Source organism: Spea bombifrons, chromosome 2 (genome assembly GCF_027358695.1).
Source record: "Spea bombifrons isolate aSpeBom1 chromosome 2, aSpeBom1.2.pri, whole genome shotgun sequence".
Classification (NCBI taxonomy): domain Eukaryota; kingdom Metazoa; phylum Chordata; class Amphibia; order Anura; family Pelobatidae; genus Spea; species Spea bombifrons.
In genome coordinates, this window is record NC_071088.1 from 123,652,094 (window position 1) to 123,678,989 (window position 26,896).

Here is a 26,896-nt window from a genome sequence, read left to right on the forward strand (position 1 = left end):
AACATTACACATCGGGATTACACAGACAGTTTGTTAGGCACACGGTAACACGCGGTAAACAGCTGGCCCTGCGAGATCAGCGGCCAACCTGCGCATACCTTTCTTGGAGGCATCTATTGGACGGACTGAAGTCTTTACTTGGTACATGGCGTGTTTGTATGTTAGGGCTTCTCAGTGATACAGCTAGATTTGTGTTATCTGAATGGGAAATAAAACATAGGTATACGCACGTATATAAACGCGAATGTGGCAAACGGGACAGCGAAAAGATGTTGTTCATAAGTGTGATTAGCATGCAGGAAATACAATTATTTACCTGACCCCAGATCTGCTAATTTGCAATTACGTGTCTGCGAACATTCTAGGAAGAACCACTCATGCCAACGACAACGACAACGTTAACGTTTCCAGAAATGAAATGTTAACGGCCAAAAAGTTATTCACTTTCTGAGTGAAGAATTTTAAATTCCCATTCATAAGACAACATGCATATCAACGTTATTTGGAAAAACATAGAAGAAATCTGGACATAGCCAAAGAAAGAACCCCCAAGTTAACCCATTCCTAAAATAACCCTGAGAAAAAAAAATAATAAACAGATATAAAAAGATTAAAAAAAAAGACTTGCCTGAGAAAAAAAAATGAACTAAGGTTTGTCCTTTCTAATAAATTTGTAATGCCCCAGTTTACCTTTTCCTGCTGTTATGGTCCGTGTAACGATACATAAAAGGATGCAATGAACCCCAGTGTGTTGGGAGTTAATGGTATGGGGGAATATGCATTATAATAAACATTTACATTTTTTATGTAGCAGTTCTAAACTACAGCATGATGTTGTTTGTACAGTATATCAAATATTCTCACATATAACAACATTGCTGATGTTTCAAATCCCCGTTATATTATTAAAACAATATCACTTGAAATAGGTTTCTTACCTGTTACTGACCGGCTTTTGCAGACATCTTTTGTTGGTGACAGAAAAAGCGGTGATGATAAAACCTGCCCTTTGAATATGATCGGGGTGGAATCTAGCTGGCTGAGCGCGCAGGGTTTCCGTACAGGAGTTGTGACAACGCTTCCGATCGCGGATTCCTCCGGGCACGGATCGCTGTCACACCTCGTAGGCTCATACGGTGCGGCTTCTGCAGTGAGCTCTTCAAACCAGTTCAGGCTTATGGTACCTAAATCTACAATTTAATGCAGATTTAAAGAAAAAAATATATAGTTTTATTATTAACTCGACATACGAACGGCAATAAACTGCAAAATTGTTCTTATTTTGATGGAAGCTAACTAGTTAAGCAAATGGAATTATCTGAGGAAGAGACATTTGAGGCCCTGAAAGCTTATGTTACTTAACGTGTTTTTTTTGTTGGCTGATAAAACAGCAAATTCAACTAAAGTACAACCAACTTAACAATAAATGATTGTTTAGTAACCATAACATATAGATAGCTTTGTCCAGTATATCTACACATGAAATGTATATGTACCCGAATCCCCACACTGTTCCTTAAACAATTCAAAGAAGGAGGGTCTCTGGATCTCAGTAGAAGCCATTTTTCCGGGTGGAGGGCATCACTCACGGCCAGTGCCTAAACATTAATCCAAGGGAGAAAAATCAGAACTTTAAATTCATATAGGAGGTTCCATCGTAAGCAATGTACAGGCTTGTCTTGGTCTGTCTATTATTATTATTTATTGTTTTATATAGCACCATCAAATTCCACAGCGCTGTACAATGGGTAGACCGGACATAACAGGTAGTATGTAACATAACAAATTGACTTACAGAGACAACAAATTCTGACATATGCCTTGACTATAAGTATTGTAAGAAGCGCTGCGTAGATTGTTGGCGTTTTATGACTAAAACATGATAGTGTTTACTCATTAATGTATCTTGGGTCCTTGTAAAACACTGAAATTAGACAGAACGAACAGAAAACAGACACAGAATGAACACACAGAGACCAACTAGCACTACTTCACCAATAATATATATATATATATATATATATATATATATATATATATATATATATATATATACACACACTATCTGATAGTGGTTACTATCTGTATGGTTACTATCTGTATGCGTTGTCGCACTCCTTACCCATCACCCCTACATCTTTCAGGAGCTTTAGGGTATACATCTCTGCTCGTCCCGCCACCAGCTCAAACATGCCCTACGTAACTCTGTGACACGACGCAAATTACGTAAACAAAAGGGCGGAAGCGCCAAAACTCAATGGTAGGAGATAAAGTTTTACCGCTACTTCCGCCCTTCCACCAGTCACGTTGAGGCAGCTCGATGAAAGGCGAACGTGCCGGCCACAGCCAATGAGAAAGTGCCGGTGTGACGGCGAGCGGGCGGCCTTAAATCTGCGCCTTCCCTGTCAGTGCGACCAACAACGACAGCAACCGCTGTGAAATCCCTTTATAAATGAATAAATATCTGTATAAACCGCTAGATTGCTGCCACACTTCAAAAATTGATCTTTTTTAATTGTTTTAATAATTACAACTTTAATTTAAAAAAAACCCGTATATTTGCAAGTTGATCCATATGTAGATACCTATATATATATATATATATATCAATAAAATGCTGAAGAGTATTATTATTACTAATAACGATTATTAATATAATGTTATATTGAAGGATTGTGCAGTCATTACCTAAAGACATTTTAAGAAAATGGGCGAGGTGGGACCCTTGCTTATGGGACAGGCACTGACAGGGTTAATATGAGCTGTTAGACCCTCAGTGCTGTGAGAGTTTCTGGGTATTCACTAAATTGCTGTGATTCAGCGCCTTCACATCTCCGCACACCATAAATGGCCAGTGAGGAGCTGCTGCTACTGCAGCAGCAGAAAGCGCTTGGTCAGCCCTGTATAATGTATAGTTAAACCTGTAAAAGTTATTTGTCTCCTCACCCTTTAAACAATTCATTATGCAAGAACACAAGGGGTAAAAGGCCTAAAAAAACCGCCACCATATAATATGGTATTTAAACAATGATTCCGAGTCCTGCCTATGGATAACAGAATAGGCTTCCACAGCCATGATGTGAAAAGCGAGATGAAAGTAAATAAAAAACAAACATAAGAAATAAATAAAAGATCGTATTTAATGTAATGTCCCGATGCACTATGGAGAATGAGGCAAGTGCAGCGTGGGCGCCTGATCACCTTGCTTGTGTATAGGCAAGTATTCTTTGATGTCTTCGGCTCTCTGTAGCTGTAAGGTAGATTCTCCGTGGCCAAGCGCACAGCAGGAGAAAGTGTATTAAAATCAATTTATACATTATGCAGGGTTGATTTGTTAATAGTCTGGCTGCTGCGTTCTGAGCCAACCGCAATTTGTGAAGATCTTTTTCTGGGAGGCCTACATACAGTGCATTGCAATAATCCAGACGAGATGTCACAAATGTATGGATTAGGGTGGCAGTATCCTCTGGTAGGATTAGGTGCTTTATCCTGGCTGTATTCCTCAGGTGGAAGAAGGCAGATTTTGTTGCAGCAGAGATTTGATGTTTAAATGACAAGCCACTGTCAAGGAGTACTCCAAGATTTCGCACTTCATTTGACTTGAGTAGCTCTGAACCCCCAAATTCTATGCCAGTTTGGTTAGTATTTCCTAGGATCGGCGCAGTTATCCTTTGTCCTCTGATCAACAGGACTTCTGTTTTATCAGGATTTACCTTTAACCAGCTGGCTTGCATCCATTCTAAGAGATCTGCTAAGAATCTGTTGAAAAGAGATGTTGAATCCTTATTTCCTGGTGTAAAGGAAAGGCAGAGCTGCGTGTCATCTGCATTGCAGTGGAATCTTAATCCATGTTGTGTGATGATATCCCCCAGTGGGAGCATGTATATGGCAAATCTCCATGGGAGATAGAATGGATCCTTGTGGTACTCCACACTTTAATGGTGTGGGAGCTGAGGAACACATTCCTGATGAAACCCTCAGTGACCTGTTTGTGAGGAAGGATTTAAACCATGTTAGAACTGTGCCTCCCAGCCCGCATAGGTCTTGCAGCCACTCAATAAGAATCTTATGATCAATGATGTCAAATGCTGCTGACAGGTCTAGAAGAATTAGGATTGAATGATCACCCTTGTCTCTTGCCATCAGGAGGTCATTCAGAACACGAACCAGGGCAGTTTCACTGAGTAAACTGCTGATATCTCTCGACACTAAAGGTTGTTTAAATGAGATGTTAATCTCTACTGACTTTATTTATAAAAAGGTGTTTCGATTTGTCTTAATCCTGCATATGCATTGCCTATTTCTGTACCAACCAGCTAAACGTGACCATCACCCTGCATGTTATGCACTTCCCCCCACTCAGCTCCATCGCTGGCTTGGGGACCCCAGTGCCCATGCCGCTGATTGTTTAGTGCGCATGCCGCTGATTGTTTAGTGCGCATGCCGCTGATTGTTTAGTGCGCATGCCGCTGATTGTTTAGTGCGCATGCCAGTGATTGTTTACTGCGCATGCAGGGGATTGTTTAGTGCATTTTAACGGGAACTCTTTCCTGATGCTGATTGACTGCTTCAAACAGCCAATCAGTGATCAGTGACAAGAATAGTCAGGTTTGAAAGAAGAGGGAATGCTGCCGCAGCAGGGCAGTCTCTGCTGTGTCAAGTATTCATACTCATATATTACAATATTATACATTCTTTTTATTATTCTTTTTTACAGATAAGAATGAAATCCCCCCTCCATTCACCCTTCAGGAACATAGTGTAACAGTGTTCCCATTTACAGGATTACCTATCCTGTAAAAGCCCCGTGACAGGTTAGGGGTTATGTACATTGGTTATGGTCCAGAGTGCAAAATACCACGTTTCAAACTTTACATCAGAGTCACTTTCTTTACATTACCCCTGACTGCTAACAAGAGCTGATATTATATATAAACCGCCTTAACATACAGTTTGTGGTTTTGAGATATAAGGAGAATCCTGTCAAAGGCAATACTTTTGATGACGTAGCATTACCTTTTTTCTGTAAAATTGTTAGGCAATGCGCTGCTTGTTACGACTGCGCTATATAAATCCATAAATAATAATTTCTGTAATAAAACCATGTGTGCCTATCTTTAAAGTGCCTGGTGCTTTGAGCTGTCTCTGTTCCTGTAGCTTGCTGTGTCCGCTGTTTCATTCCATGTGTGTGTATTGCACAGTGTCGCATATTTTGCATTCCTCCAACGTCTCTTACATTCTGTTTCACCCACTTTACTTACTTGTTTCTCTTTCTGTCTTGTAATTTAATTACAAATAAATAAGATACAGAGATACATCCCAAATATATATCTATATTTGTTGTATGGCCAGGGCTGGCGCAAGGATTTTTGCCAAGAAAGGCTCATTGGGAGCCGAAACGTTGGACCTTCACCAAGTCGATATATTTTATAAAAAGAAGACCCGCTGAGTGCATCAACTTTATTTGCTGTATATATCTTTTGGATTGTTAGCCCCCGGGCATACTGCAACTGCTTCCAATTAAGTGAGTGCGTTACAATTCTATATTTTTGTGTATATATATATATATATATATATATATATATATATATAAAAAGCTTGAGCAGAAATGAAGGGGCCAGTGCTATGCTGCCTCTCCTTTAATAAGGGCCCTGTCTGATGGATAGAGTAGATAAAACTCGGCCAGTATATGCATCTAAAGTATGCTTTTTGAAGCCCATCTCTTATGCAGCCGACCCTCCGGTTTCCCCTCTCCCTAACCCATTGTCAGGAAGCCCTATCATTACCCTACCTCGCATGGCAGAAAAGCGGTGAAATCACTAATGGCACCGATGTGTTTCAGGTGGAGGCCTTGTCTAATCAGCCGCGGGGTGTATAAAGCCGGGGTACGGCGGCTCTGGTCAATCAGATGCAGTACACGTTATGGCGGGATTCATGTTTGCGCCCTACAACGCTTATCAGGGCTATGGGGGAGGCTTTGGTCAGACCGCGCCCGGCCCTAACGCGCAGCCTCCCCTCAGAAACAAGCCGGCGGCCTGGAAGACAGGCAAGGCCTTGGAGCCGACCGACTACCTGGATAACTTCCAGCGGGCCCAGCTGAAAGCAATCCTATCCCAGGTCAACCCCAGTCTTACACCGCGGCTCCGCAAAGCCAACACCAAGGAGGTCGGGGTTCAGGTAAACCCGCGAGTCGATACTGGGGTGCAGTGCTCCCTAGGACCCAGAACACTCCGCCGGCCCCCGCCGCTTCCCGTTCCCGCAAGGCCCGCAGAGCCGGTCCACTTCACCCGCCCGGTGGCCGTCTATTCCCCTGTGGTGGACCGACGGCTATTCTCAATATCACAGGCCGGGCGCCTGCCGAGAAGAGGCCCGGGCGCCCCTTCCTTCCCCAAACCCGGGCAATGCCTGGATTACACCCCTGTTAAAGCACCCGAGAAAGAACTGGTCACGGACAGCAAAGAGAAACCGCAGGGGCCGCAAACCGAGCAGCAAGAAAGTGTGTGCTCCCCGGAGGAGCAGAGCCACGGAGAGCAGGAGAAATCCGGCAACCAGGGAGAGCAGAAGAAATCCACCTTCCAGGTAACGGGCTGCGGTGGCAGCATCTGGCGGGTCCTAGTGGCTGCGTGACTGTACAGGCGGGGTGCATGCGATTGTGGTGGGGTGTGTTTGGTGCACTGAGGTCACTGTGAGTAAAATCTCTTCTGATGTCTCTTCAGTTCCTGGAACAAAAATATGGCTACTTTCACTGCAAGGATTGCAAAACGCGGTGGGAGAGCGCATACGTGTGGTGTATTTCTGGCAGTAACAAGGTGAGTATCCTGTGCACTTGTGTTCGGGATGTCTCCTTCTTATGCTCCGTCTACTTGCTAACCTCTGGGCTTTGCCATGGTCTCCCTTGTGGAGCAGAATTATGTCTGACTCTAGTCTATGAATAAAAACCTGTATATATTTGGGCCTTTCCTTCTGGTCCTCCTCGCGCATGACCTTAAGGTTGATCAGTCTGAGGACTCCTTGGTATCTGGGAACCTGTCTGAGTCTGGCTCTTCACCACTCTGGAACCCCTGATATTTAGTGGTTTTGGGTTAAATGCCTGTTCCGGCGAGCGCTTGTTTTGTGTGAAGGGATTACTGAGGCTGATCCAACGGACCTGCACGGCCTTGATATGGAAACGCTCAGGGAGGCCAAGGACCCTTCATTCTGTGTTGGGCGATCGTATCATTAGGATCTGTATGTTACCATTAAGAAAGCCTTCAGTAAAACGCACCAATTAAATGCTTTGCTTTTCCTTCCAGGTTTATTTTAAACAGCTTTGCCGAAAATGCCAAAAGGGGTTCAATCCTTACAGAGTGGAAGCGATTCAGTGCCAGGTCAGCAGTGGCTTCATTTGTTAGGGCTTGGGGGTCGTCGCTGGCGAATGATACTTGCTTTGCTATACTACATGAAGTGTGACTCCTTGACTGTCTGTCAAATTTTATTCCCAATTGTAATAAAAACCGAACAAATGTTCATGGGAAGTAAAAATGTGAAGGATGCTGAGTTTTCTAGTGTTTTTGGTGTTTGTAAAATCATGGAGGACAGCTTGGTATTAAGGTCACATCAACCTGGTCCACTCAATGAGATGTGTCTATGAATTGCAAACTAAAAGCTGACCTCCCAAAACCATAATTTGAGGGAAATATCCTTAAGTTGTCTGGGAACACTTGGCTCAAGCGAGCCTAGGGGGCTGCGGGTGAGTAGGCAGCCTGTGTATTACTTTGTGTGGTAGGACTCCTAACTGTGTTGCATAGTATGAATTGTGGTGCCAACACCAACCCTCTCTCCCTCCATGGCTGTTTTAATCACCGAGAAGTTCCACTGTTCTCACAAATAGACTAATTGTGTTATGGAATCATCCGCTTACTTGCCAACACCTTTGCATCATCCATTCTGAAACCGGGCTTGCAAGCCTCCATATTTGTGAATAGTACAATAGCTGTTGCCGCGTGACATTTCACTGTTTGACTTGCTATGCTTTGCTTTCAGGTATGTGCCAAGACGCGCTGTTCTTGTCCACAAAAGAAAAGACATATAGACCTTAAAAGGCCTCATCGTCAGGAGCTGTGTGGCCGTTGCCGAAACAAGAGGGTCTCGTGTGACAACACTTACAGCTTTAAATATATTGTCTGATGTGGTACATTGGCTTACTTGTATAAAATGCACTTTGTAATTTAACTTTGCACTTTGTAAAATTATTTGAATCGGCATGGACTTATGGCTATCGACCCGGCATTGGAGAAAGGACTAAGGATTTTGTATCTGTTTTTGTATAATGGCAGCACTTTGTAAACATTGTAAATAAAGTTTATTTGAAAGTATAACTTAAACTCGAGTGCTGATCTCATTTTGTTAGGTTCCCCAAAAAAACATATGGACCCAAGGTCAGAATCCTGTATCTAAACACGTAGGGGTTTATTCAACGGACAACTGAATCTTGCCATAGGAAGAACAGACTCTTTACCCAATACACCCAACCGTTCAATGCCCCTGACTAGAAGCAAATGATCATACTCAGCCAAAATGCACGTAAGCAACCTAATTACACTGGCTGAACCAGTTAACCCCTGGTTAGATGAAAGCCATTTTTGGTGTGTACTGACTGAAAAGGTTACAGGTTCTTGGTAATGTTAATGCTTGACTGAACATGTGATTAGTTTTTGTAAGGTGTCTACATTTGGTTTAGGTCTGGTGGAGGTTGGCTTTCATGGTGTAGAATGTACAGCTGGTGATATATAGAATACCCACTGCATGCCTCATTGAATCGCTTTTTTATGTAGCGCTCACTGTGTGCACCATTCAGTCAAGCTAGTTAATGGGTTTCTGTGTTATGCTGCTAAAGCATATCAGGGTTTAGTCAGACCATTGACGTGAGCCTCAGATTTACTCACGACCCTTCCATTTAAGGAGCATCTTGAATTGGGGTGCAGTATTCCTTTTGGCATCCTCATAATAAAATAATGCACATTCTCGCTCTAAGCTACTGTCCTCAGGCTCCCCCTTGACATTAACATCAAATGCTAAAACCTGCTTGCCCTCTTAACTGCATACACTCGGATCCTAATGCCATATGGTAACATACACCCTTAAGTCTCCCATCTACAGCATAGCTCTCCTTTTCTTTGTGTGTGGAGCACTTTTGTGCTGCTACCGGAGCGTTGTCTCTACACTGCACCTGTCTCATATTAAAGCAATGCTTTTTTTTTTCTTCATGTGATATTTTACTAAAATGCAATTGTATATGCAGATTCCTAATACAACGTATAAGTTGTCCTTGTAGGCAAGGTAGGATTGCTATCTACAAGTAGACTTCTGATTTAAGGGCTTTGGACCCCTATCGCCTCTGCTTTGTTACATTTTCAATAAGCTGCATCGGTGGATGCTTTTTCCTCCCCATACGGACATTTGAAGTTCCTTTTTCCGAATGGGCTTTGGATAGGATGGTGTAGTGACCGGGTGTGTTTGCATTTAGCTGCATTAATGGGTCACTTGGCTGGTTTGGCCTCAGAACCCTGTGAATTCCTCTACCGGTTGCACTTTTATTCCCGCATTAGTAGGGATACCCCCTGCTGGCTCTGATAAGGACGCAGTTGGTTTTCTGAAATGTACTTTAATGCCTTGTTTGCCACTGTGATGAAAAGGTGCATTGGGACAATGCAAGGATTAATTTAAACCTCTGTCCAAATTCTATATATCTGATAATTTAAGAACTCCAGGCAAGTATAAATAGCTACATTTCCCCCATCTTACCACTGTGAGATTTCCTAATGCATGTATGAAGAAAACCATCATTCCGCACTAAAATTGCAGCGATGATCATTTTCGGTAAGGTACTTTTATTGTAAAGGATCTTGTTTCTCATGTTTTGTTCTCAGATTTTAGAACTTGGTGTTGAATGTCATTAACGTTTAAAGGGAGGTCTAAAAATTAACTGGTAGTCTGATTTCATGAGCCGGTTCTATCAGCCCAGGAGAAACATGACTACCACATATGTTAACCCACGTTCTATACTCACATATACACAGACCTGGGAACTTCCTACATGAGTTGACCCAGAGACACTTAAATCTTAACCCTGTGTTGTGATTAATTAAATCTGTTAACCAAATACCTATCTCATGGAAACTTTGACTTGTCTTTAAAGATACATCTAATTGAGTAAAATGTATTCAAACAGGGATATTAGCTATGACACACCAGTAGCAAAATAGCTAATTAGGAGTCTTGGATGTCATCAGATCAAGGTAGCATATGAGCCAGCTCCAGACTGTGTGACCCTCAGATTTTGGCCCTTTAACCTTAGATTAGATCAAACACAGAGTTCCCATGTATACATATACATTATATCCCTCCATAACCCTGAATTCCAGTTCCATTGAGGTAATCACACCTCCTTTGTTTTGGCTTTTTGCTCTTGCAATGTAATCCTGTAGCCGTCCTATTTAATGAATGCTTTCAACAGGTTTAGTATGACCCTCAGCTTCTAATAGGGTCATTTAAATATTATGTATATGACCACTAACATTAAAAAAAGGCTGACAGCAGACAATATAAAAGTCCCAATGTCTATATTTTCTTTGTTTTTTTAAATGTATTCTACCTTTCCATTTCGCTTGGCATTTTCAAGGAGTTTTGCTAATAGAATAAGGCTTCATTTTGAATGATCTCTAAGAAACACCAGTCAATACTTGGATAAGCAATATTTTATAACAATGATTGAAAGATACCGAACTCGGACATGTCTAGCGACTGAATCTTAAACTGTATAATTCAATGAATGCACGCAACAAAAATAATCCAATTTACATCACAAAACTGAAAGTTTATGTACAGAGTGAATAAATTAAACACAGATTGTGTATGTGTGTGTGAATGAAAGTGCCTCAGATGTGCAAAAAAAAAGGTTTTCATGCAATCTAATTCACACTTGTCAGCAGAAAGTTCAAGGATAAAATGTCATACATATATGACTAAATATACACATACAGTGTGCGTATATTTTTATATAATAACCAATATCGGTTCCACCTAAAAAGAAACTTGGAACACTGTATAATTTAGACTTTTCGTAATCCAAATATTCAGTAAATAAAAAAAAAATATATGCATGCGTAATGAAAAAGATGAAGTCATTCTTTAAACTTCCACCTTCGCAATGGTCGTTAAGTCATTCCATACCTTCCTTTTCATAAATAATACATAAAAAGCAACTCTTATAATTAAAACAAAAAGCCGAGCCTTTCTCGGGGTACTTGGATTCTCTTACTACACAAACCCACCGTACCTTCGGAACAGTAAGTCTAGGAAATGTCAATCATAGCAGCATAGGATACAGTAATAATTCTTAAATTACAGTGTACACAATAATTACAGTCTCCTTACAACCAGCCTTCATACAGGCTCTCAGCTGTTGACCAATAATAACCAGTATTCATCCTCGGCCAGCCTCATTCTGCCTGTCGACTGTTCATCGGAACAAAATACATGATAAAAAGTATTTAAGAGCAACAAAATATATATATATATATTCTTTTGTGAAGGGGGCATTGCACGTTTTCCATTCTAAGAATAAGGGTAATATAATGGAAGTAGGAATCAGTATATTAGGGCTTTGGTATGCAACGGAAGTCACTTCTTCAGTAGTGTGTTACAGTAGTTCAGTAAATATTAGTTGTGCAACAGAATAGGGATATGATGAGCTTGGCGGTAGTAGTTCTATAGATCTCTATACCGCGGTTCCTACAGTATTGCTACAGATTTGAGGATCTGTCCGCCTTATTTCGTAGAAAGTCTTAAAGGTAAAAGAAGTCATTACAGCATGGCCGAGTCTTCTGAGGGCCGTGTAGGTACTGAATGACCTCACAGCAGCAGGACAGCACACCCCACATGGAAGAATGGATGGGCGCCACTTTCCTGTCAGAGACTCGTGCCAGAAACATTGGAGTTGGGAAGGAAAGTTGAAACCACCCGGTAGGTCTGAGCCCTGCGAATCATGTCCCGGATCTCCATGTTGAGGTCCATAAGCTTGGTGCAGATATCAGTCAAGTTTTGATTGGAGCCTACGAGGGCGTATGTTCCGGTCTGCCCCAGTGTTTGGTGGCGGAAGTAGATGTTCAGTAGTGTTTGGACCTCGTCATCAGCACCGCTCCCAAATATGTCGTTAGGCCACAGTTTCCTGGTATGTAGACAAATAAAGATAATTAGATACAAAATGACGGCTTCCTTTAGATGTGAATAAATAAAGTGAAATAATGTGTCTTGGTAAATTCAGAATTTTAATACATTGTTCTCACACTATATTAATTTCTCCTGTTTTTAGCATTAATGAGAAATATTTATACTATATTGGGGGAACACCCTTCCACCCTTTCTCCTCCATTTGGTGTAATTTACTCTTCTTATTTCAATCTCTCTCTGCAAGAGTAGAACCTTACGATTCCTTACCGGCCCCCTTTGCTGTAAGATATAACAATAGCCAACCTGCACTGCCGGATTTGCAGTATCGCCTTGCCAAGCTCGTTATTCTTTAAGCACTCGAGCATGGACTGAATGGCAAACTCTGTGGAGCTGAAACTGACTTCATAGGAAGGAGCGTCCGTACTGAGAGACTCCGAGGTGATGTATACTGTTGCCTCCTTGAGGTTTCTCTTCAGTTCATTGAGCTCTCGTGACATGTTAAGCAACTGTAATAGCAAACATAAAGCATTTAGATGCATTCATATTATGGCATGGCTCAAACTACTTTGCACAAAAAGCATGATCTTTTGTATGAAAATCCAGAAGGCTATATTATAAAAAATAAGTAGCATTTTGCATAGAATTCCATGCATTTTAGTGCATTATATAGTTACTTAGGTTACAAAATGAGACTCCAGTCTTTTCTTCTCCCCCGCTTTTTCCTTTTCTTGAAACCAGGAAGTATAAGCAGGAAGCATACTCAAGTACAACTCCTGCACATGTTGTATAGCATTGAAATCAATAAAAGTAGCAGCAGCTAATCACATGTATGTTACCTAAACATGCCTGACGTCTACTGAAGTGGTACTGGGAATTTACAGAAAGTACTTTCATGCTCCCTGCTTTCGATACAGGCAGCAGGAGGAAGAGCAAGAAATTGAGACTGAAATCCCGTTTTCTAACGCCAAGAACTAATGAGCACATGCGCCAATTTGCAGGCGATAACATGCATCGGAGTCCACGCAAAATGAACTACAATATGCATTTAGCATGAACATACAGACTGCAGCGGACCTTTAAACATCGCCTTACAAGTCTCGGAAATTGTGTGTTTATTATCATTATTATACCCAAGCATGAGAGCTGTTGCAAAAAAAAAAAGCTTTATTCAAAATGAAATTACTCATTTTCAGATTTAGAGATTCTAAATGTTTCTAGTATCCTAAAACATTCTGTAATTGTATTCGATATATTAGGGTCACATACCTCTGGCATGGAGCTGACTTCATGGACCTGCCCAATTAGTTTACAATAAGACTGAAAAAGCAGAAGCAATTGGAAGTGAAGCTTATACAATCTTTGACAGAGTTCCAATTGCTGAAAGAGAATGAAAAAAGAAAACACCGTAGAATAAATAAATGTTACTTTGCAACTGACAACAGGTATATTTCACAAAACATGTAGCACCTAACATACATCTGTTTAATCCGCCATCACTCAATATACAGATTTTATACACACCATTGTACATACACAGGCTATAATTCACTATGGCCCGTGCTGCTGAGCTCAAGCTAATATTATCATCCTTAGTTCATTGCTAAAGATGATTGGAGATGTAGTCCAGTAATACCTGAGAAGCCTGAGGATCAATTTTTTTTTTGTGGGGGGGGGATTAGGTTTTTCTAGGATCAGAATATATAGGTCATGCGAGAAATATCCCCAGTATTAGAGTACTTACCGGTACCCAGTGGGCACTAGAAGCCTGCTTTTTGTTGGCGGGGCATCTTTACTTTGTTTAAAAGCTACAAAAACATCTGATATGTATCATTAGCATTTCTGTGAACCATGCAGCTTCCAAGCCACGGAACGTGTGGGTAGGAGCGGTGCATATAAACACGAGGACAATATTCCCATATAGTCCTCCGAGGCCCAAACAGTTCATGGTTTTCTTAAATCCTTTCACGGCCTCTCATACAACACTTTATACGCTTCATTAATAACCAAAGCTGATATGCGCTGAAAGGTTAAAAATTGGTGATTTGCCTCTGGTTTTGTCATTTGCCGGGCTACTGTCTGCATTTCAGACATGGATAAGACTGTGGGAGGAGATGGCCTTTGTAGGCTCCCTACACCCAGCAATTTGTTTTCTTTCCACACTTCAGATAGGAAACTGGTTACTCTATCCTTTGGCATTGAAGTGCAGTGTTCAAATAACCCATACTGCTTTACTATGTACACTGCCACAGATTCAATGTAAGACTAGCTAGGGTCTACTCACTAACCTCCTAGAGAAAGAGAAATGATAAAGGACATGCAATAATCTCCATGTAGCTTTGATGCTTCCAGTTAGCCTGTGATGGAAGGCTATCTTCAAACAAATCAAGCTTTATCGCCGGCTGCAAATGTATAGCTAAAACGTTTTATTTAAACTCAATACACAAGTTTCAGCTGAATTTGGGAGCAATGCAATTTGGGGACTGTTCAGTTCAGTAGCAGATCCTCCATGTGTTATTTGATACCTGCAGAGGCTGCTTCACCGTGTGTTTTAGCTACATTACTGGGTATTAGGATTATGAGAGAGAAAGAGAGAGAGAAAAGGAGAACAGCAGCCCCGATTAGATAGAATGAACACAAAAGAGTGTTGATATATACAATTCCGTACTGAACAAGTATACAAGAAAGATGAGACTTACTGCAAGGCATTCCATTTGCTAGTCAGAGAGTACGGAGCCAGAGAAGAAGAAAGGAGAGGACAGTGTTAGTTTAATGCATGCGACATAAAGGACAGCGCAGTTACATCCCACCTTACGCAGTGCTGGTGCTTGGTTTCCAACCTTGCTAAGGTTGCAGAGTCATTTTACACTACATATAGCATGCGGGAAGAATGCTGAGAGACGCATCCAGCTCTGAACGGAAACTACGCTCAATGACACCGTATGGGAAAAGGACATCATAAATCAACAGAGCAAGGTGTGTGGGGGGTTAAACCAGGGTCTTCCTACAGAAGTGACTGAATTTAAACCATGTAATCTGCTCAGTAATATAAACTAAGATGAGGTATTCGGGATGGCCATCGAGGACACAGGACAGACACTCTGTGCCCCACTGAGACAGAATACCAACAGCTGGTGTTATACATGCATATATGTCATGGCGGAATTGCCTGGGCGGGCTCTGGAACATGGTGGATGTGCCAGCGCCTTTGTTTATGGAAAACGAAAACGTACTATTGTATGCAAAAATGTTTAACTATTCTCAAGCCAGTGGAGATTACGAGACTCTAAAGGGTCATTAATCGCATGTAGCTAAGCGTTTTATCAAGGTAGATAAATAAAAAAACGGCATATTGGCATTCTGGCCGCCACTATAGGCCCGTTCTCATTTTTGGCTCTGAGATTTATCCCTAGAGGGTCAGTAATGGCTTAATGATAGGGCGATCAGGTGGCTCATTCAATCAGGGACAGATATTAAATAGTGTGTATAGAAAACAGCAGAAACTATTTTATACTGTGCAAATAAAATGCATTATTCGACCTCCAATACCTTACTGAGTGAAAAGCCATCAGTAGGTCACAAAGTCCCACTAGAAATCCTTGAAGGTCCCATCCGCTAGCCACACCGATAAAACAAGTGTCTCTGTTTAGCCATTAGACATGTTGGGAGGAATGTTAAAGCTTCTTGATGTGTTTGTGGAACTGCCACCAAAAATAGATTAAGCTCCAATCCTTCCTAAGAAAGCTATCCCTTCGCTCACATATACCATCAAACCGCAAGAGCATATCGCCACCAGCCATGAATGGAATATGCTTGGGTCTTTGCTTTGGGTTTGTCGCCAACATAACATGACCTTCGAGTATACCAGGCATTGATTAATTTGACATTGGAACACACATTGAGAGATCATCATTGTACATCAAAGTATTTTCTAAAGACAATCTAAGATCGGTTAGTATTATAATTCAAGCCAAGAGATCATCTTATACAGAAATCCAGCAAAAGTATGATTTAATATTATTCAGATTGCCATTTGGCACATGCATAAAATTGTTCCATGGATGATACATTGATTTGAGTCTGTATTTGTTTGCAGACTTTGCTAAAGAACCCGCTCAGTAATTCTTCCAGTGAGGTAACATTTTTTTGGCAAGGCTTTGGTGCTTCTGGGGACTGTTAGTAAGAGACATGGCTGATTAAATTAAGTGCAGACAGAACTGACGCAGAGATGCCGCTTTCCAATTTCAATTTAAATTGCGGGGACTCTTAAATCATTTCTGAGTCTGTTTGCCCACTTAATTTCAAGTATATAAATTATTTTTAAAACAAATAAACTTAAGAGAAAATAAGCAGGTGTCTAGGTGGGGTTTAGGTTGCAAGCAAAAGTGCAGCCTGCCATGCCGTGATTATCGGAAGGTCGACATACGTACAGCTCTAGGTGAACCTGATGCAAAGTGATGTATCAGGCACATCCCGACTTTTGCATAAATAGAACCAAGTGAAACCAATTTCATTATTGCAGTCCCAGAAAGAAGATAACACAACACGTTTTGTTCTTTTGTTATGAGGCCTAAAATCAACCCCACTCAAGGGCACTACGACCTCTGGTCTGCAACCAAGTGGTTCTACTAGACAATTACCATACAAACACCTTTAACTTCCTATATGTAAACTATCCTCTTCCAATCATGATGTATTCCCCATTTTATGTAATATCATCCAGGTTATTAAAACTACGTGGGTTTAGTACAACAACCTTAAATATTCCTTTTTTCATTAAAATATGCACAACCAAAAAAGCAAATGCATAAAAAATAGCATTGATTGATGTCAGTGTGACCGCCCGCCATCTCAGCAGAACCGCCACTCTGATGTCATCGGGACCCTCGGGTACCAGAGCCAGAAAGTTACCAGGTATGGTTATCACACATCCAATATAAGGCCTCTAACTATTTGGCCTACATTATGACAGAACACACTAATGGAGGTATATATCTTGTCGAAGGGTGGAAGTTCTTGTTTAAATGATAATTAGAAGAACAGATTCTTTATACAACTGAAATTGTAATCATTGTTGTAAACAAAACATACAAAGCAACAACTTACTTTCTCTTCTGAGTCCCCGGGTTGACACGTAATTACGCCGTCTTTTGGGCCCCCCACAAATGTTGACTTACAGTTTTTTAGCCACTTTGAAAAAGAAAAAAAAATGAAACAATTAAGGATCACGTGCTTCAGTGAGCTAAAAGACAAAACACTACCAAACGAAAGCACTGTAATGATATACTCACAGATACAGTGGCTTCCTTCCGGTTGTTGTAAGTGTCCAGATATTCTTGTAGCTCCAAGACGCTGAACTTCAGCTTTTCAAGAAGTCCACAAGACAGCAGCTAAAACAGAAGTATTTTCAATTAGCTTTGTGGCTGTATGATTCAAATAAACCTGAATCCAAAACATGATTAGCGAGATCAACCTTGTGCAGACGGAAACCATATACAGAGAGAGAGGTATTGCTTGACGGCATTGACACTACACGCGATATTTAAAGGGCCAAAACCTATTTTCATACAATATATTTGCTTTTATAGAAACAATTTATTACGGTCAGGCAATTATTTGCTCTTTTTCACGTTATTGCTGTCATTTAGCTGCGTATGGGTGAACATATATTGTGTATACGTCCCGCTGTTAGGAGCACAACTCACCGTCTCTGCATCAACAAACAGAGTAGGGCATTCTGAGCACGTGGTTAGCATTTGTGAAGTGCTCACAAATTTTGACCCAATCCCTCGAAGACTGTCCCCAAGATAGCAAGCTGCATCGCACGTCAGGAAACAGAATCTTTTCTGAATACTCTGGAATGCAAAGAAAAATCATCTCTTAGCTGTTTCTACTAAGGAACACATACGAGTTCCCTGTGGCATAGAAAACGGCTCAACAACAAAGCACTAGGCTCCGATAACATGTACAACTTATAAGCTGCACCTGCCATGAATCTTGACAAGCCTTTGGCAGGTACCTACTGGCTACCCCTTGGTGTAAGGAATGCCAAGGGCAATTAGGAACATCATATGGGGTTAAACTCACCGTATGAACAGGGAGGTTTTTTTTATAATGAATCCGAATGAAAACATACCTTAAACAAGGAGGAAAACACGTGAAATGTGTACACAGCACAGGAGCCATCAGAGTCGGACATGAGCTGATTGATATGACTGCGCCAGGCTTCTTCTGCGTCATCACACACTGCCGGCTGAAATGCGGCCAAAATGGCGGAGAAGAAAGGAGAAGGAGGGGGCGGCGTTACTCTGCCCCCTTCACCAAAGCTGGAGGAAAAAAAACAGAGCCATTATAAACTACCCAACATAATGCTGTGAAACGAGTTCTACAATCACTGGGGGGTATTGTTAAAAGTGTTATTTGGGTGCAAAATATATCAGAGGAAACATTCCAGTTGTTGCTATGGTGACTGCATCATTTTTACTCCTAGCTCTGGGTGTAGGAATTCACACACATGGCATGAATTTTTGTGCCAGTCTGTACTAGCGATGGCCATTCAAGAAATCCGGTTTCAAAGAACTGTGGTACATGCTGGTATTGTTGAATGGCCCCGTTATAGCCACAGAAATGTGAGTCTGATAGCTTAACATCAGTAGTTTGGGACTGCTTTGTTAGCGTAACATAGTTCTAAAAAAAGATACGGCCACATAATAATTTTTCCAAACAGCCAACGTGTAACCTACTTTGTCAGGGCATACTGCTCCAGCGCCCGATCATCTTTCTCTTCGTCCGCCATCTCTATACCAAAGCTATCACTGCATTCAAAAACGACTGGCATTTCACTCATTGACCCAGACAGGTCGTCCTCGTGTACAGTCGCATCATCTTCATCAAGAGCAATGTCAACCTAAAACGTCAACACGATACATCAGCCTCCGGTTATCCGCTGCTTCACATGTGACATTTCCAAAAAAATCAGCCCCCCCCCTCAAACTGAAGTCATGCGTCTGTTTCACAACTTTAATAAACATAGACGACTGGTCCACTGATCAATTACTAATACAAATGAGTAAACTGATCATATACTGCCACGACAATAAAACTCACAAGAGACATTCATTAACATAATATTAATGAGAATCCTCGCAAACTCCCAAATATTTCGAGGTACATGTGCAGATGTGGGGGGAACCCACAATTTTGTTATGGACTGTAAAAGGTTGGGGTTGGAGTCCGGCTAGAACATTTCATACAGGCTCTGGTTAAACATTTTGGGGGTTGCAGTCCAACCACAAGTGTTGTTTAGCTGCTGCTTCAACCTTGTCAGAGATGTTTCACCCACCAAAAAACACAACTTAATGGAAGCAGAGCCATTATTGGCACAAATGAAATTAAGTGGCCATTTTTTTTACCTTCTGAAGGTTTTTTGTGCTTAAGCGTACAATAAAGTCACTGATCCGGTGTACGAACGTATATGCTGCAGTTTGCTAAGAGCTTAATTAGAGGAAAGAAAATATTGATTAACTTTTACCAACCTTTGATAATGAAAGAACCGAGTCTTCAATGCACCAATCCCTTCAAACAGCAGCATAGAGCAGTTTTTGTGCAAATCTAGCAAAATACTGTGGTCAGAATTTAACATTCTGATGGTATGCCAAAATGGCATGAATTGATTTCATGTGCAAGAGGCACAATGGACTCCCACATGGGAGAGAAAAAAATCACAAAGAGGACATGCGGCCCACATTATTAACAGAAAAAACAAGAAAAAAGAATTTTGTGCACCGTGCCCAATACCCTTCCACTTTGATTAAATGAGGCCCAACATGCATATATAACATTAATTCACATTTGTGTAAGGAGAGCATGTGTTAAAACCAGTCGATTGAAGAAGTTAGACTGTAAAGATCCAGAAAGTATTAGCAGAACATAAGTCACATGCAACAGTATTTCACATGTATGTAGGTAGTTACGATGTAACTGTCATTAGGAGATAATTGGAGATAATCAAGAGAAGGGCAGATCAGGCATCATTTACTAAGGGGAATCTCACACAATTAGGAAACTGTACAGGTCTGGTTCAATCCTGAGTCTGAAACTCATCATATTTACTTGTACGAGTTGAAAACTAAGTTAAAACTAAGTACTATATAAGTACTGTATAAACATTCAGTGATCAACATTTCAGGGGAAACGATTTCCCTTCATTTGCGTAAATCACTTGTTGACAATAAAAGCTTTTGTTATGGTGGGCAGACCAGCCTCTCCAGAGTACTCATACGCAACTTGGTACAGCTTGCATTTCACAGTATCTGCTGATCAAGGGCCAGGCCACCTTTTCAATTACCGTATGTTTATATACATTCAGGTTAAAAAGTGTTTTATGAATATGACTAAATATGTCCTGTAATTTAGTAAAAAAAATACATTTTAAAAAAGTCTATATCTGTACATGGGGACTTGTTGTTTGCCCCAGAGGTTCTGGGTATCACCACAGATCACAAAGCCTCCTAGTATTGCTTTGTTCTCTGGGTCTGGTCCTGCCTGTTCCTATACGGTTCTCCCCTGTCTTGGCTCTGCTTCCTCTGAACTCCCATATGAAGTAGTAGAGCTCTGGGTCAGCCAGACAGAGGTATCCAGGTATCACCTACTTAAGGCTCTGTGGCTAACAAAGGTTTATGGGAGTTACAGTTTAACAAAAGCTAGATTACAATGCCCTTCTGTTTTAGATTGTGGCATTTCCAGCTTCTGAATCATTAGAATTGTCAGAGCTGACCTGCACCTCCAGGTGAATCAACCGTAACATTCAGCATCAATGGGTCCAGTTATGTCCACAGTCATTTTGTGTCATTATGATACATGTGAAATAAAGTAGACTGTAACACTAAGAGTGACAAAAGATTGATTAAATGCCCATTAGTTAGCGAGCTTCTCATTAAAACCTCTACAACTGAAGGAACCATATGTTGTCATTGGACCCTCCAGCCGCAAAGTTGTTAATATATTAGTGTAGGAACGTTTTAATCCCCCCAGTGCTCTTATTTGATATTATAGAAAAAATAATTGAGAGGAAGCATTCATTTAATCTTAGCCTTAGTTCTACCAAAGCTCCTTCACCTTAGAATCCTCAGATAACAGTGGATTAGTTATTTCAGGCAAAGAGGCATCAAAACTAGAAGTTCTTGTATTAAGGGAATGTGGGTCAGCAGAGGTTGTGTCACAAGATGTAGAAGGTGACTCCATGTGATTAATCTCATCAGAAGGAGAAAGGTTGATTATCTGTATAAAAAAACCAAAAACAATAGTCTAAGTATATTGAACATAAAGAAAAATGGCAGAAAAGGATCAGAGAGATAAGAAACATGCATGGAACAATACATAATTGAACACTTCTTTATTATAGGGTTCATTGTTCTTATTTTGCCATTAAAACAGTTTATGAAAACCAGATTTTGATGTCTACATTATCTTTTTCACTATTTCTCAATGAGGCCGCTGGGTTGTGTATAATGCTTAGCGAGATGTATGTGACTTTATACAATGCCATTCGTAAAGCTGAGAAAAGACTCCATAGACATAGATGGCAACGATTAGGATGACCGGCAGGAGTACGGAGCCTCATACAGTGGACTCTATTTCAGTGAACAAACAAATCAACTTGAAATCGTTTGAGTTCAATGAACATAAACCTCCTGAGAGTTTATGTTCCCAACCAAGAACCAGGCATTTCCTGGAAACAAAACAATGGAATAAAAAAATGCAGTCAACACTTTATCTCCTTTGAGCAGTTTTACCAAACGAGGCAAAATTTCCTGTTTTTATGTGGATATGGCAGATCTACATCATATTGTAACCAAGTCAAGTCAAATAAAATTAACACAATATATTCAGTATATTCTTGGGCTTACAGCTCCACTGACATAATTTAAAAGCAAACGGCAGACAAATATCACACTTGGGCAAGGCTCGTGTAAACAATATGGCTTTTTTTTTAGTAAGAAGACTGTTGTGCAAAAGATATCTGCCTTCTTTACGAGCTGTTAATATTTGGGTAATATGTTGGAAACCCCATAACCTTATGCATACCGGTTGTTTCGACTACTGGTGTCTGTAGTAGTTAAAGCCTCTGATCCAGGGTGGTAAAAATCCAGCATCTTAACATGCCTTTTTCCATAAATAATGTATTGGGTTATGTAATTTACAGACGTGGCGTGACCTGGGTGACGAGATGTCAGGACATACTTTAAATGTTTTGTAATTCACTAGTGACCAGATGTGGTGTCTACAGCTCGTAAAGGCCACACAATTGACCGTTCCTCTGGACGGCATGATAAAAATGGTTTACTTGGCTTTAATTGTTGTGGTTACTACAGATACTGTAGCCTGCAGCGACTTGCCAGAGGCATTAAGGCGATATTTATTTCCATTTTACGATCACTCTACACAGCTACCGCTCCACAAAAGCTCCAAGATGTGAAGGTGCCTTTGAGACCAAAAGCTACATAAATTCTCCCAGTGTAACAAAGTGTCTCTTTTCCCATATGTGATATCTTTATTTAGCTAATATTTTTCTTTAACATGGAAAAAACATGTAGTTTGCCCCAAACAGAAAGCGAACACACATTAGTCCCTTCATTTGTAGACTTACTAAATCAGATGGCTCCAGGATCTGGCTTGTAGTGAGATCTTCCTCTTCTGACGATTCATCCGAGTCATCCTGGTTCATTTTACTGAGACTGTGAGTGCTTCCCGAGAGCTGGCTTTCCTCCAGGAGCTGTATATCACATTTATCCAGGCTGTCGAGGGAGCGTCTGCGTACTCCCCAGTTGAAATTATCCATGCTTTCACCCTGGAATCATATGTATCAAAGGCTGTCGACTATACTGTATTACACAAGGATGGCAAAGACGCTCTTGCAACAAGTAGAGATTTAACCATGTATTCCGACAGAGAGAGGAACCGCTTTTATTGTATAGAATTGCTGCATTAAACACACTCAAGTACCATATTCCTCATTCAAAGATCCAAGTTGGATAAGTGCGTGTTTTAAATGTTAGTGCTCTGGTTACATTCCTTGAGACCCACCCAATGGCTAAGTGCTTAATGAGAAATCATAGGAATGGCATGTTTCCCTGACTACAAATCAAAGCTTCTGTACTTGCGCAGCCCAACTCTCAATAAGCCAGGACTTGGATCAAATTACAGTTGTCAAAACCTCACAGGCGCTTTAAAAGGAAGCTCTAGCTTAAACGCAAGCGTCTGCAATGTTAGTATGCACTTCCCTAGCAGTCACAAACATTTACGGGAAATTATTTATATCTTAGAAGCATACAGAAGGCCGAGACGGGAATTACTTTCTTCTTCCTTTTGTGTCTGACTGCAGCCGTTTAGTTAGAACGTGTTCTTAATCAAAAAGTGGGACCAGGGATCTCAAGCTATAAAGCTGTGCTAATATTCAGCCGGAGTTACCCCATAACAGCTACGGTGGTGGGTTTATTTACTAAAGTGGTTTCCCCTGCACTGGGACTCAATGAGAAATACGGTCGTAATATCTGGAAATGGACCCATGGGCTACCCTTACCATAAAACACAAAAAACAAGGGACATTCAGACAGTGGGTGGCTGCTGGTGATGGGAATTAAAATCCAATAGTTGCTGAAGGCCTACAGGACCGTAGATATCCTACATCTATCACAACTAACAAATACCCCAATTAGTTCCTTTAAGCCACCGGAGGAACTTATGTGATAGAAGAACGGATGTTTCCATGGTTAGTACAAAGAATAAACGTCTATGGAAATAAATGATTGTATATTGCTGTGCAACAAAGCATTGCCTAGCATTATTTAATGGGCCTCCAAGGGCCAATGTTCTTTCAAGCACTGGATTTAAGAAGTCAATTTCCAAATACCCATTTTCACTATCAATTTAGCAGTGAGCTGATCATTTTGAAAGCAAGTTGTTACATAGACTTGTTATTGGACATTTTAACATTTAGCTTCTGGGAGCCGAGTTAAAGGAACAGCCGTGCCAGTTTTTTATGGTTTTTTTTTACATGACTTCGTATTAGTTAACTCTCCAACCTCTCGCTGCTATTTCCCTTGTATCTTCATGGCCACTGGGATAAAGTGCTCTGGAGGGGAGCGGACATGATTCAATCCGGAACCCGGTGGGTTCACGCATTGTGAGCGTGTGAACATGTGCCTTTAATGCGTGTGTGACATTTCGCATGCATGCACAACACACGTGGCAGTGATGCCCGTCAGAAAGCCGGCAGCAACTTCTGGGGGGAATAGAAGAAGCAGAGAGGCTTTACGCATGTAAGCGCGGCAATTCTATGTTTCTGATTCCCTTCTGTGTGTTTATAAATCCCTCATACTGCGGGGCAGAGCATTACGTATGTTTCCTGGAAAAAATGGCCAACGTTTTAACCCCTGTCTCTCGTTGGAGCAATCGGGAGAACAGACATTATGTGTTGTTAAATTGCCAATGTGTCATTTTTACCAAAGAGCACTTCGTTTTATTGCTATAGTGAGGGCTTAAACAAGGCATCTGGTGAATGACAAATATTGGCACGCAGTCACGTTCATAACGGGATCTAAGGAACTCTTATGCATTCTCAGCATTTCTGTCTGGAATGCAAAGCCCTTGTTTAATCGCCGCATTCTTCACAATGCCGAACAGAAAAGAAACCCACATGATCATGCTGGAACCACTACTTTTATTTTTACGATAGCTCTAAGAATGGAAAAAAAATAATCATGCATCTAAAGCGAAGACCTCGGGCTGTAAAACCGCAATCATCATGATCCTTTGAAGTATACGGAAAGGTTTATTCACTAAAGCCAATATTCTCAGGTGACGTTGCAGGACAGTAGCAGTTCTGCCTCACTTACTTTATAATGCATTATGAAGAGCCAAGCCCGGGAAACGTCACCTACGAGAAGGGCTAAGCCGACCCTGCATCATTCATAGTTCAAAGGGAGAGGACATGTTCAAAAAACATGCTATATGGGGCCAACCGAGCTCTTTTGCAGGAGCCGCTTACGGAGAAAGCCCTTTCATAATGCAGAGTGAGGTCAGGGATTTAAACCAGCAGATGCCCTATTTAGTGAATAAACCCCTAAATGATACAAATGTGCTCATCTGAGAAGACCTACAAAGCATGCACTGTGCGGGGCACTTGGGGGCAGACGTTGGGAAACCCTTTGTATAATCGGGCCTCAGATTGTTAAGTCTTCCTGTGCTCTGGTTAAGTAAATCTCACAGTGATATCAGACACGCAAAATGAGGGCGGAACACCTAAATATCAAGTTTAAAATAGCTTTATCTTACCTGGAGTTCCTGGTTTGCAGATATAACAAAAACAAAACAGAAAAATGAAGAGAGAAACTGTTTTGAGTCTCCAGGGAATAAAGGCAGCGCACCAACACATACATTGCTTTCATTTTACCATTACTGAAAAGCGGAAAGCCGCGGGATAACATTTCTACATAAAAGCTACACGTGGCTCCCGGGATTACTGCGCAAAATCCACAAAAGGAGAGTGATAAAGAACGCTAGTGAACAATGGCCCCAAAATAGCAATAGTAACATTATGATCCCATAGCAAAGAACATTAACATCTAGGTAGCTGATCAGAGCTGCCCTAATTATAAGCCCATTTTCAAAATGAATGGGCAGTTCTTATTGTATTATGTGTTAACACCTTCTAGAACACATGTATGCTCTGTTATCTCCTCTAAATATACGTCGTGCTAGTGCCAATCCCTTAATGCGTGAAAGTCGAACGTTTTTGCTCATTGTGCCCATACAATTTGCACTACGCATAACTTAATAATATTTACTCTTCTGGGTATGGCTTCCTTTAACTTAGACTTGTAAATCACGTTATTGTGATGTAATCATGATTAATAAATACCATTGCTGGTCCCTCTTTTCCTAACAGAGGTTGTTGCGCTACTGCCAGCGTTGGCACTATATGGAGAATAAGACCTGGCTTAGTAGCAAAGAAAAAAAAACCTTTGTAAACGTGAAATGTATTTGTTCTTTATGTTATTAAGAAATAATTGAATGAATGTGCTGCATCCCTCACTTGTGCTAAAAAGGGGCCATTTAATAAGTAAAAATTAGAGCCACCATTGCTTTTGCGTGATTTTTTTGTGATATATTGTCTCCACTCATAAAATAATGAAATTACCTGGTTAAAAAATAGCAAGTAGCACGTCACTGGTGGCACATGAAGGTGTTTTTGTATTATAATAATATTTAGCTTACCTCGCCATCTTCCAGTTCTACATCCAGGAAGTCAAAATCTCGGAATACGCGGAACTGCTGTTCGCTGTTGGTATCATCCATGATCTCTTGCTCCCGAATGGTGTCTTCTGAGGACACCAGGCTGGTCTGATGCTCAATCAAGTCCAAGTCGCCACATGAAGAAAAGATGACCTGTAGATGTAGAGTTCAAAAGATAAAAGCTTTAAAAGCAAGGCTGCTCGCCGCGGTAGCTTCTGTTAACTGAGTGCTGGAGGTCAGTATCTGGCTGTAAGGCTTTCCAGTACACACCTAATTCCTCGGGATGTTATTTTTAGGTTATGCTTTGAATATTTATGTTGGACAGGTGCCTTCACATTGAAGCTGGACAAAGTGAACGACTTCACGCAGTAGGAACTTGTCCAAGAGAACATTT

General features: G+C 41.0%; 3 protein-coding genes across 4 annotated transcripts in view; 1 reads left to right on the plus strand and 2 right to left on the minus strand.

Moving 5' to 3' along the window:
- BRCA2 (BRCA2 DNA repair associated) overlaps nucleotides 1-2,194 on the minus strand; it is a 28,038-nt gene extending 25,844 nt beyond the window's left edge. The window contains exons 1-4 of the mRNA XM_053456367.1: nucleotides 2,123-2,194; nucleotides 1,497-1,598; nucleotides 939-1,190; nucleotides 99-198 (exon numbers count right to left, since the gene is read on the minus strand). Of these exons, the coding sequence (XP_053312342.1) occupies nucleotides 99-198; nucleotides 939-1,190; nucleotides 1,497-1,563 (419 nt within the window). The 5' untranslated portion in view covers nucleotides 1,564-1,598; nucleotides 2,123-2,194. The remainder of the gene's footprint in view (nucleotides 1-98; nucleotides 199-938; nucleotides 1,191-1,496; nucleotides 1,599-2,122) is intronic.
- A 3,728-nt stretch (nucleotides 2,195-5,922) lies between these two features.
- Nucleotides 5,923-8,350, plus strand: ZAR1L (zygote arrest 1 like). The gene is made up of 4 exons (XM_053456061.1): nucleotides 5,923-6,592; nucleotides 6,691-6,809; nucleotides 7,293-7,367; nucleotides 8,023-8,350. Exons 1-4 carry the CDS (start codon nucleotides 5,923-5,925, stop codon nucleotides 8,164-8,166), a joined length of 1,008 nt encoding a protein of 335 aa, XP_053312036.1. The 3' UTR covers nucleotides 8,167-8,350.
- A 2,368-nt stretch (nucleotides 8,351-10,718) lies between these two features.
- The window catches only part of FRY (FRY microtubule binding protein), a 121,604-nt gene continuing 105,426 nt past the window's right edge, over nucleotides 10,719-26,896 (minus strand). Inside the window, exons 51-62 of one of the 2 annotated variants that reach the window (XM_053456368.1) lie at nucleotides 26,485-26,655; nucleotides 22,856-23,056; nucleotides 21,325-21,486; nucleotides 18,951-19,114; nucleotides 18,344-18,533; nucleotides 17,913-18,062; nucleotides 17,499-17,597; nucleotides 17,314-17,397; nucleotides 14,907-14,924; nucleotides 13,477-13,587; nucleotides 12,514-12,716; nucleotides 10,719-12,208 (exon numbers count right to left, since the gene is read on the minus strand). In XM_053456368.1, the coding sequence (XP_053312343.1) occupies nucleotides 11,950-12,208; nucleotides 12,514-12,716; nucleotides 13,477-13,587; nucleotides 14,907-14,924; nucleotides 17,314-17,397; nucleotides 17,499-17,597; nucleotides 17,913-18,062; nucleotides 18,344-18,533; nucleotides 18,951-19,114; nucleotides 21,325-21,486; nucleotides 22,856-23,056; nucleotides 26,485-26,655 (1,812 nt within the window). In that variant the 3' untranslated portion in view covers nucleotides 10,719-11,949. The remainder of the gene's footprint in view (nucleotides 12,209-12,513; nucleotides 12,717-13,476; nucleotides 13,588-14,906; nucleotides 14,925-17,313; nucleotides 17,398-17,498; nucleotides 17,598-17,912; nucleotides 18,063-18,343; nucleotides 18,534-18,950; nucleotides 19,115-21,324; nucleotides 21,487-22,855; nucleotides 23,057-26,484; nucleotides 26,656-26,896) is intronic. The other variant, XM_053456369.1, reaches the window with a different exon arrangement.

What these genes read in the sequence shown, in the direction of transcription:
- ZAR1L (XM_053456061.1), top strand. Translation starts at nt 5,923, where the DNA reads ATGGCGGGATTCATGTTTGCGCCCTACAACGCTTATCAGGGCTATGGG. An exon ending in CTTCCAGGTAACGGGCTGCG is followed by an intron (nt 6,593 to 6,690) that starts GTGGCAGCATCT and finishes GGTCACTGTGAG; the next exon opens with TAAAATCTCTTCTGATGTCT. An exon ending in GTATTTCTGGCAGTAACAAG is followed by an intron (nt 6,810 to 7,292) that starts GTGAGTATCCTG and finishes TTTTCCTTCCAG; the next exon opens with GTTTATTTTAAACAGCTTTG.